At 44.1% G+C, this 11,663-nt stretch overlaps 1 protein-coding gene across 2 annotated transcripts in view; it reads left to right on the top strand.

Moving 5' to 3' along the window:
* Nucleotides 1-3,040: 3,040 nt before the first annotated feature.
* SYBU (syntabulin) overlaps nt 3,041-11,663 on the top strand; it is a 44,945-nt gene continuing 36,322 nt past the window's right edge. Inside the window, exons 1-2 of one of the 2 annotated variants that reach the window (XM_061994886.1) lie at nt 3,041-3,139; nt 3,356-3,542. In XM_061994886.1, coding sequence (XP_061850870.1) covers nt 3,113-3,139; nt 3,356-3,542 — 214 coding nt within the window. In that variant the 5' untranslated portion in view covers nt 3,041-3,112. Of the gene's footprint in view, nt 3,140-3,355; nt 3,543-7,252; nt 7,347-11,663 lie in introns of those variants that run through there. The other variant, XM_061994887.1, reaches the window with a different exon arrangement.

Raw genomic sequence — 11,663 nt, 5'->3', positions numbered from 1 at the left:
TCCCACTGAAGAGATTCAGAGGCAGCAGCAGAACAGGAGCAGAGGCAACAGCAAATTCTACTCTATGACCTGCTATAATTCACCCTCTCTCCCTTGCAGCTTTTTCTGGAAGAGCACTCTGTCCGAGTGAAGATCTTTGTGGCAAAGCCTGAAATAAAAACTGCTCCACATACCTTGCTCCCCTTTCAGGAAAGCATAAGGTCTAACCCAAGGGTCTGGCTCAGTGCCCAGCTTTCCCTGGCAGCTCCCCGCGTCCGGGCGCGTCTGCTGAATGCACAGCCCTTTGCGGCTTCCTGGAGAGATGGTATTTTTCAGGAGGGAGTAGAGCAAGGGAAAGCCTGTGATCTGTAGGTTTTCTGAGGCCTTTACGAATGTGTAACATTTTTCCTTTCCACAGCAAATACAGTTTGGGTCAGAACTGCATACTGGTTATGGAAATTAGTTTTATGGGTAATACAGCAAAACTGACGGTTTGTAAAAGACACTAAGAGCAGAATATGAGTGATATCACACGGTCATGTCAAGTACGTCGTCCTGCCAGTACTGATGATTAACTAGTGCACAGTAAAAAAAAAAATTAATAAGCTGAGAAGTTACTTGATTCCTCAATATTTCTTAGATATACATTGACTGTATGGGGGGAAAAAAATGTTCACTTGAAAGTTAATGGTTGTTTTATGATTTATGGTAAGGCTATAAATCTCTATGCAAAGAGAAGGGGAGATCAAAGGAAATCTCATCCCATTATGAATCCTGAGGCAGTCTGAAGACTTCACTTTTTAGATCTTGTTTCTTAGGGAGGCAAAAAATTTGAGCTTGAAGTGGAAAAAGATAAAGCAGGCTCTGACAATTGAATCATCATCATCAACTCTCGAGTTGAGTTACTATGGCAATAGCAGTGCTGCTACATGGCTTCTTCTTACTCTTTCTACTGCTACAACAGCTTTCTAAATGTACATGGGAAATTTCCACCACACACATGCCATGCCTGGCTCGCAAGAGAAGCCTGGTCTCGGGTGCCCTGGTCTCCACTGAAGGGAAGAGCAAATTTGTGTGATTAAAATACATGATTTCTGATTATTCGTTTTCCATGGAAACAGTCTTGGAGCAGTAGGGAATGGTCCAAGATTTTTCCTGCTCTTTTGTGCCTCAGGAAGGTATACTCCAGTGTTTAAAACATACCTCATAGACATCCAGAATTTTTAATACAGGATTTTTTTTTTTTCAGCTGTAACTGTCTCACTTCTCTGAATTATAGATGTCTTAACATTGCCAGGGGAGGATGGTATCATCTTTTTGGCAGAGCATAGCTTGGAGCTCTACGTAAGTAATGGATCTAATCCTGAAGCCAGGTTAATAAATTAGTAATTCTAACTCTTTGTATATGCAGCAATCAGTGTGCCAGTACTCACCAGTGTCCTCTTTCCTCTGAGGATTAGATGAATGCATCACCTTTCCTATTGCTGATGGCCTGTTCTCTGCACTGCACAGAAAAGACACATTTGCTCATAATTATTTTTGAGACAGTATTTAATATTTACTCTCTAATAGCAAACAGAAGTTCCCGCAGGAGTTGAGGCCATTTGAAGGAAACATACATTCAAAGGAAATCCTTGTCCAAAATACTATTGCTGAAAGTACAGTTTCTGCAAGCTCAGTAAGTCCTATAAGCAGATGTTTATGTGGAACCTCAAATGAGCTCCATATCAAGAATTTAATAATCTTTTTCTGTGGAAAAGAAGTACTTTCCAGCCCTTGTGTGACTATGCATACAGCTCAGACTGTGGTCCCGCTTAATAAATGCATCTCTTTTGAGGAGACTCGCACTGGGGAGCAGATGAACAAGGTTAATGCATGTGCATTAATCAATAGGAGGGTCAACAGCAATTATCACAACGAAGGAGAAGACAGACAAGACAATCATTTAATATACTATGCAATGTGTTGTCTGAGACTCAAGTAAGTTTTTACATCTCTAGGTGTTCCATGAAAAGCTGACACTGAATAACAAGAAGCGGAGAACATGCTATAGCATTTCACTATTTACACAGCTATTCATCTTTCATACAAGGAAAGGCTGCAGGAAATGGGGCTGTTTAGTCTAGAAAAGAGAAGACTAAGGGATGATCTTATTAATATTTACAAATATCTAAATGATGGGTGTCAGGAGGTTGGGGCATCCCTTTTTTTTCTATTGCATCTAGCAATAGGACAAGGGGTAATGGGATGTAGCTGGAACACAAAAAGTTCCACTTATAAGAAAAAGCTATTTCACTGTGAGGGTGAGGGAGCAGTGGAATAGGCTGCCCAGAGGGGTTGTGGAGTCTCCTTCCTTGGAGGTGTTCAAGACCCAGATGGACATGTTCCTATGCGACCTGGTCTAGGTGAACCTGCTTCTGCAGGGGGGTTGGACTAGATGATCTCTAAAGGTCCCTTCCAACCCCTACCATTCTATGATTCTATGATCTATCACATCTGTACTGACAACATCTGCCCTGTTACGTATCTGCCATGGTACCTTGCTGGGAGAACAATAAAGGGGCCCCCACGGCCCACCAACCCCAGCCTCCGGACACAGCCACTTTCACCGCCGTTTGTGACCATGGCGAGTGGGCAGTCAGTGGGCAGGGAGCTGCCTGGGGCAGCTGGCGGGGCTGGGCCATGAGGAGCTGTGCTGGGCGATGCGGGACCAGGTGATGCGGGACTGCGACGGTGCGGTGAGGGACCCGCAGCGACGTGATGCGGGACAAGGTGATGCGGGGCTGGGGCGATGCGGTGCATTAAGTCGGGCGATGAGGGGCCAGGGCAACGTGGTGCAGAGTGATGAGGGGCCGAGGCGGTGCGGGGCAATGCGGTGCAATAAGCCGGGCGATACGGGGCCTGGGCCATGCGGTGCGGGGCAGGGGGTGTCAGCGTCCCCCCGCCCCGCCCCGCCCGCACCTGCCGAGCCCCGCGGGGCGGCGGCACCACGTGCCGGGGCGGGGAGCGGCGGCGGGGCCGCGCCGCGCTCCGCCACCCCCAGCGCCGCAGCTGCAGCGGCACAGCGCGGCACAGCGCATCCCTCTCGCCCATGCCAGGTGCCTGTTCCCGGCTGCGCGGTGACTGAGGAGCCATGGGGCCTCTGCGGGAGAGCAGCAAGGTGAGGCGCTGGGAAGGGAAGGGGCGGCGGGTCGGGGCTGCGGGGACGGCGAAGAGCAGGGCAGGCGAACCGCGGAAAACGCTCGCCTCCACCCGCCTCTGCTGCCCCCGGGGGCAGGAGGGAGTGGGTTAGGAATCGCCGGTCCCAGCCAGGATGATGGGATGCGGAGGGCGCGTCCGAGGGGCCCCTGACGCCGGGGTGTCCCTTCCCGAGCAGGAGCAGAAGGCGCAGCTGGAGAAGGAGGTGTCCCGCAGCCGCATCCCCCGCCTGGTCCTCCGGCCGCAGCAGAAGGTATCGCCCGCTTCCGAGTCGCCGTTTTCGGAAGAGGAGAGCCGGGAATTCAACCCGCCCAGCTCCTCCGGGGCCTCCGGCAGGACCGTCAGCAGCAACAGCTTCTGCTCAGGTACAGCCGACGGACTCCCTCGCACCGGCTCTCAGCCGAGGGGTGGCTGTAGGCCCCGCCGCGCCGACCCCCAAGGCTCCGCTGTCAGCCGCGGACGCAGCATCCCTGTGTCCGGCTGATACCGAGCCCTGACCAGCATCCTGCTTTGCAGGGGAAGAAGGGCAACCATTGATTTTTCCAGGGAAATCCAGTATCTGCTCTTTTAATCCATATCTGTAAGCAACACCAGATGTTTCCATTTCGGGTTCTGCTCTCCGCTGCTAAAAAGTTGGCGGTTTACTGCAGCAGAACAGTTGCTTTAAAGAGAAAGATTTGCCTTAAAAACTCAGCGTGGTTTGAGGCATTCCAAAAGGCCCGTAAGGCAAGGTGTCTGTATAGCAGGAGAGTTAAACGTGGATCAGATACTGCAGCTCATTTCGGTTTTGTGATGATGATCCCCACGAGTGTATTGGGACAAAATATGTAGGTGAAGTTTTCTCTGTTATATTGAATTCAGTTTTGTTTATTTGCAAATCCAGGCTTCTCTTGACAAGCACGTTGCTGGCTGTGAGCCAGGCATGTCTTCTCTTTAGAGAGGGCAATGGCTGGGTGATGTTCCGCGAGTAAATGTCTAATTTCTAACTATAGATCACACAAGTGTCATTTGCTCCTAAAAATGAGTATATCCCTTTCCATCAGGGGCAACTTGAAAACAGATTTTTTTCATGTTAAATATTTGTCCTGGGTAAGAGTGTAGCACCATTTAAGTGCCTCGACTAGCAGTGAATGACTCAGATACCCACTAGTGGTGAGTAATCTTTTAATTCAGTGAAACTCCTCGCCATGTTATGCACGTGGATAACAGCACTCAGGGTCTCATCAGAAAGGCCCTGGGCTCCATATGTGTGTAGCAATTATGAAGATATTTTGGTTACTAAAAATTCGGGTTTCATTTAAACCAAATTAAAGTGTTAAAGTATTTTGGAGACCGTAACACTGAAAACTGGAATTACAATACGTATGTTTGCAATAGGTAATATCAGAGCAAGTTCCTGCACTTCCATTTTTGTTTATACATGAAGTATTTCAGTTATCAAAGATTATCCTGATAACAGCCAGAAACACATTTATCTTTGCCTTCACTATAGTGGATCAGACTTTTTTAGGGTTTTTTTTTTCATTCCTTTAAGGAAGAGTAGTATATTGAACACTGAGTACAAGAATAGTCACTTTTTCTAGCTGAGAAACACAATATCTGTGTTTGAGTCTAGCTTCAGCAGATTTTGCAATTTGGGCTTAGTGGAATGATCTATTTGGTTATTGTTCAACGAACAATGCAGAGTAAACAAACAACACTGTAAGAATGCTGAAGGCTTTTTCCCATTCCTTTTGACTCCCTTCACCTTACCTGTTTGAGTTTGCCTGTTACAAAAAAGTAAAATCTTTTGAAGCTCCCTTAGAAATATACAGTATTTTTATGATCTCTGCCAAATGGCTGCTTCTTATACTGTTTTTTTTTTTCTCCTGTGTGTTGACAAGCCTTTCATCCTGATTGCTGACATTATTTTTTATATATTTGGGGTTTGTATCGCATTCTTCAGATCTACTCAACGCAGAGCTGCCAGACAGAGTGGGACCCTTGCTGTCCCACTGCACTAGAGGCTGTCTTGAGTCCCAGCGGAGCTTTGTATGTGCTCTGGGTGGGTCTGATATCACAACTTGACTGTTTTCAAGCACCTTTCACAGACATATTCAAGAGTGCGATGCTGGTCTCTTATCCTGTCTCTTAATCACAGCTGCTCAAGTTTTTATTTCTTTTATTCATCTTTTCTTATTCCATTAATGCTGTGTTGATTTAGCTTGGCTTTTTCCCCATGCTGAGAGCTGTGTGTCTCTCAAGCTGCTTTTAGCACCCATACAGGTAAACACTATGCACTGCTGCAAGACTTCAGACATTACACAGCCTAAGATCAGCTATGTCCTCCATCTCACTCTGTGGTTTTGCTGTTGATGGATTTGATGTATTTTTTACTGTGATGCAGGTATGACAACAGTCACTGGCCCAATTTCCTCATTCCCTGATGTCTGTTCCCTGTCTTCCACTTATCACACTTCGTCTAGTCTAGATTGAAATTCCCCAGCGGCAGTGTTTGACTGCAGGTTCCTGCCTCAGGGGAGGGGGTGGTAAAGAGCTGCATGGAGAGGTGAGTGGAGGGAATGTAGCCTAAGCCTGCACCTCCTGTTGCTTCACTGGCCACATACCATCTGAACTGGGAAGTGGCATGTGCAGAAAGTGCATTTAAAATGGGCAGGTAAGAAATTTGGAAGAGATGAGCAGATGAATACTGTGACAAACAGCAGTGTGATGGCAGCATGAAAAAGGCTCATGAGCATTTGGATGAATGTCGTTTTTTATAACTTCTTTGGAGCATAGAACTCCAAAAGATTCTTAATGTGTAGCAAATAATGTGAACTGACCCGTGGAAAAATTCCTTTCCTCTTTACCCTTCTCTTTAGAAGTTGCCTTCTACCTTTCTTCCTTTGACACCAAGCAGTTATGATCAGTAGATTTCTTTTCCCCCTCAATGAAATGATTTTTTTAATTGTCTATTTAAATGTGTGTTTCCTGCTTGATTCCCTAGAGCTTCTGAGGTTATTAATTTTCCCTGGTTTTACATTGGTCCTGACACATAAGTGAAAGCTTGAAGTTCTTCTTTCTCTCTAAATGGGGCAGCAGGGTCTTCCAGGTTTTGTTATAGTTGGTTTAGGTAGGAGGAACCTTTGGTTTGAGAACCATGGCAGTGCTTTGAACATGGTGGCACCAGCAAAAAATACCTCCTAGTAGCAGAAAAGAGACACTTTGTTTTAATGCATGGCTTCTTTTGAAGAAGTATTTACTACTATATAAGTTTTAAATGTGCATGGTCATCTTCCTCTTCATCTCACAGGACTGGATCCCCTGACCATGTTGGTCAATTATTTGCAATAGGCTTTATGTCAGTTTGCCTAAGTCCGTATGAAACACAGTGAGACTGTTATCTGTGATATTCCTGACAAGATGTGTTTTTAATTTCTTTGTTTCTGCCAAGTGCACACGGCTGCACTCTGGATGCTGTGAGCCTTTGTATCAGCAGTCACCATGTGCAATCCTTCCTTAAGGCCTTAGCGCATCTGGGGTCCTGTTTGTCATTTGATACAGAAGCACTTCTTTTCCTTCAGCCACTGCCCTCCTTCAGCTTGGATGTCGGCCACAGAACTGGAGTAATGTCCAATGCTGAAAAAACACTCCCAGCAGCTTCATCTGGCTCAGCTGCTGCTGAGCATTTGCCCATGTTATATGTGTTTTCCTCATAAGTTGCACTTGGCTTTGAAGCAGCTGTGCACACTTCCCTTGTCAGGCAGGCAGAGGGGGAGATTTTGAAGACTGAGAACTAATCATCAGCCCACAGATCCATGGCTGAGTGGCTGCTGTGAGAAAGAGGGAGGCTGAGTTTGGTAACTCCAGCTGCAGTGTTTGCCTTGTAAGAAATAAGATCCCTGGGGCGGGGCATTATCCTTTGGTTTTGTGTACACATCCTTTTGATACCAAGCCAGTTGCGTATTGGATCAGAGACAGGCTGGGCAGGCTGAACTCAGGAACAGTCTGTTTAGCGTTTCATTTCAAAAGGAAGCTAGTTTGGGATCTTTTTTTTCTATTTTCTGCCTCTGAATAGCTCAGCTTTTAAATTTATTCTTATGAAGAAGAGTTGTTACATGCTACCTGCATAACGACACACAAGCTTTCCTTCATCCTTTCTTCAGAAGCCAGCTCCTGTACTTCTGCAGGTAATGCCGCAGCTCTGTGTTAACTAGGATAACAGCTTTGCAGAAAGTGCGTGTGCATTTAATAATTGGCTTTATGAGATCGTTTTATGGCCATAGCAAACAGCTTCTCTCTTCTCGGGCTTACCTGCAGATCACCTCTTTGACTAGTCTGCATAGTACTATGGACCATTGGAAACCAGCAGCATCTCTGTACATGAATGATTGTGACTCACTCCAATAACGTTTTCCAAAATTGGAGCAGAAGCTTCCTTTTTACTTTTCCTTTGAAATTTCAAGAGCTGGGTTAAATTCTTACTTAATTACATATTCTTTTCTGGTGTAAATATTCAGTTTAAATATTGTTGTTAAATGGGTGGCACAACAAATATGCTCCAGTACCATGGCTTCACTGTCAGCCCCGGGATATAGATGTTGCAAGAGGAACCTCAGTATTACCGTTCCCTTCTCGCTTGCTCCTGAGCATGATCCCCTTGAACTCACAGATTGTCTGCCGATTGGACCAACTGCTGATGGATGATGGGGCCGGGTTTGCAATGTGTGTGTCAAAAAAAAACTTATTAAAGGCCATGTGAGTCTGTGACCCGTATTTCTAGCCACACATACAAAGCAAAGGGTTGTATGGGTGTTACTGAATAAAAATCTGTACCTTCTCATACTCTGGTAAATAATTTCTTTCCTAGAGCATTGAAGTAGGTTGTATTGTAAACCAACTAGCCTTGGAGGCTATACCATTAATGTGTGTACTGAAAGGTATGTTTCTGGATAGAAAAAGAAAGAGGAAAAAAAATATGCAGAGTTTTAAGAAACCAACAGATTGAGGCCAGATATTTAACATAAATTACTGAAAATAGTTACCTCTGTGGTGTGTGCCTATGTATTCACGTATGTATGGGCTATTACAGAAACAGTGAGCTCTCTTGCTCTTCTTGTTTCTTGTTATAAGAAGAAATATTTTGTTTAGATAATTCCTTACTGGTTTGTTTGATGGGTTTTTTTAGCCCGAGTCACTAGATCAAAATTACATGCTTAGAAGTGAACAAGTATATGGTACTGAAAGTTAGCTTCTGTTTCCTGCAGTCCTTCATGCTATGCTTTACTACAGTCCTTTTGCCATTTTTTTCAAGCTCCTGAAGTGGAGGTCTTCTCCAATGCATTTGTTTGCAGCACTCTGCAAGGCAATTCAGCAAGCACTGTGATAATCATTTTCAAAAACGTTGAAACAGAATCTGCTTTTAAAAATGCCCCTATGGCCTCTGCGTAAGGGCGACGCTGGGGACATGCTTCCTTTTCTCACTGCTGCTTCCCTGGAGAATTTCCTGCTGGGCTGGCTTACGTGCAGTAATTTATTATTGCTTCATATTGTTAACCACCAGTTCTGCTTCTGCAGTGCAGAGATCTGTTCCAAACATGGAAATGAGAAAAGTGTCTAGGTACTAAAGAGCAAAGCCTGCCTGTTCCTCAGTTTTTGGCCTTTCCCTGCTTTCCTTTCAACTTCACTATTTATTTCTTCTTGCTGAGTAACAATCCTTTAGTTTCTGTGCCACACAACAACATCTGGAAGCCAAAATATTTGACCTCTGCATCTTTCTTGTCACCTTTTTATGTATCTGTCAGCACTGTGAACCTTTAAAGCCTTCTGAGGTCAGCAGAAGAGTTCCTGTTCTCTCTGGCACATTCTGGATGGTGTCCTGAGAACAATCAGTACCTCTCTCTTTCTACTACCCTGTTTGTCACAACTTACTGTGTCCTGCTGTATTTTCTTTGCCACCAATGCATAAGCTTATACTTTGACTTTAAAGTGCTTTTCATGCAATTTTCTATTGAGTTGAATATTGTTGTGCATATTGAGCAACGTCACAACTTGTGGCAGGAATGAAACTATAATCACAAGCCCTTGATTTATTTTGTTTTAAAAGAGACTCTTGATGGTTTGAGACAAAAAATCTACATGACATGTTTTCACCCTACATTTATTGGGTCGATTGACATTTTGGAACAGTGTTCCAATGTGTGGGTCTCACCAAGTACGGTGAGAGGGTTGATGCTAAGTGCTAGTCTGGGCTTGGGGACAGTTAGAAAGAAAGATAACTATGCATAAAAACACAATGGATAGCATATTAGTGTTTTCCATCCATTTGAAGATAAACAGTGGAACTTCACAATGTAATGTGGAAGCTGTGAGAATCACATTCGTGCTGTCAGCCTTGGAGGCAGAGCTGTGTGAGAATAAGGAAGTATAACGTGTGGTACCATGTGAGGAAAAGGTACAAATTTCTATGTGGTCCAATAAAGATTTTTATTTCCAAAAATAAAGGTACCTTCAGATTGTATAGAATATTTTTTTCCTTTGCTGCATAATGGAATTAAATGCATAAAACCACACACAAAGAAACCCACCTATATATATACATATATTTCACATAATGTTAATATTAAATGGGTAACAGTTCTTATACTAGATGTAGTCAAGGCTCTCCCACCAAAGGTAGCAGATGTGATTCCACTTCCAGCTCCTGTCCTCAGAAAAGGTTAGTAAGGTGTACTAAAGTGCTTTTAAAAACCTACCAAACAGGCAAGACTCTTATTGATTTTTTTTCCTGACTCTCTCCTGTACCCCAATGTTATCTGTGATGTGATATCAAAACTCAGGAGCTGTGCTATTCCTGACCACAGAGCTCTCCTAGTAACAGCACTATTTTTATTGATATTTTTACTAGTAAGCCTTTATACATTTCTTTTTTCATACTAATACCATTAGTGCTGCTATAAATGTCATGACAAAGCCATTAAGCCACAATTATATTTTCTCCCAGAACTCGCATCAGTCCTGCTTGCTAGTGAAATGTTCAAATAAAAGGAAGATTAGTAGATTTGCCACTTGAGTCAATTAAAACTTTCTGCTTCAGTGTAACTTGGCTATTGTACAGTCAGATGTCAAGATCAGATGCCTTTATGTTTATGGGAAATACTGCATTGTAAAAGAAGCTCAAGCTGTAAGAGCAGGTCCACCCATCTTCTTTCACCTTCTCTTAAACAACCTGAGCCTGCCACCATTCATGCCATGCTGTAAGTGAGCAGAAAGGACCTCTTACCAAATTCAGTGGGCAGCATCCATCCTAAATTTTCAGTAGTTACCATTAGTGGACAGCCTGTGGGTGTGGTGGAAGCAAGGTCAAAGGGGCTGGTGAGAACAGGTGTAAAAGTTGCCTGTATGTTAATGACAGGAACCTCAGCAACAATCACAAGGATCTGAAGATGTTTAATCTTGATTTTACTTACTTCATTACTCGATTGGATTTTATTACTAGAACATTAAATCCAGTAGTTCCAGCTTGAAAGGTGGACTGGGAAAAACAGGGTGTTTCCCAGCAGTAGAATATCTAACAGATGTGGAAGAAAAGTACTATCCTAAGCATGTGGGTTGTGTGGGACCTCTGGAGATCACTTCATCCAGCCTTCTTTTTGAAGCAGGCCTGTTTCCAGCACAGCGTCACATCAGTCATGGCTTTGTCTGCCTGTGTCTAGAACACCTTCAAGGACAAGAGATTGCACAGCCTCTCTGGGTGACCTCAGGGAGTGGTGGAGCTTGCCTTTGTTCATAGGCAAAATGGAGCATAGTTAATTCAAGTTCTGTCTGCAGAGACACAGAGATTCAGTGTGGAATTAATTTGTCTAGCAGGATTGTGCATAAGGAGGCCTCCTCTCTTTTCAGGAAAGGCTATAGTTTTGATTGCTCTTCTACTCTGCTTTTGTGTGCTTGACTTCTGGTGAGACACTTGTCCCACAAGCACATGGTGTTCTGATTAATTTTAAACACCAACCCAAAGAGATCTTAAAAATAACTGTAAAACAAATTTAGAATTGATCAGAAGGACCAAAATGAGTAGAATTTTTGGACTCTACTTTTATTGAAATTATTCATTTTTTATTCAATAGTCTGTACGATTCTGCAGGTTTGCAAGTGACAAATTGTTAGTGGCAATCACCTATTGGAATGGCTGTAATAAAAGTGAAATGTTTCAGCATCAATAGGGGCTGAGGAGACTGTTCACACTTCTTACCTTAAGCTGTGCTCCCTAAGTCATTGCTGGGCAGATGAGGGTGCCTTCAGAGTGCCTTTGGTGTTGTGATGAGTGCCTGATGGTGTGGATATAAGGAGGATGGATCCAGGCTCTTCTCAGTTATGTCCAATGGTAGGACAAGGGGCAATGTGTACAAACTGGAACATAAGAGGTTCCAAAGAAACACAAGGAAAGCTTCTTCACTCTGAGGGAGACAGAACACTGGAATGGGCTGCCCAGAAGGGTTGTGGAGTCT

This window comes from Colius striatus, chromosome 4, assembly GCF_028858725.1.
Source record: "Colius striatus isolate bColStr4 chromosome 4, bColStr4.1.hap1, whole genome shotgun sequence".
NCBI classification, from domain to species: Eukaryota; Metazoa; Chordata; class Aves; order Coliiformes; family Coliidae; genus Colius; species Colius striatus.
This window is presented reverse-complemented; position numbering and strand designations above follow the sequence as displayed.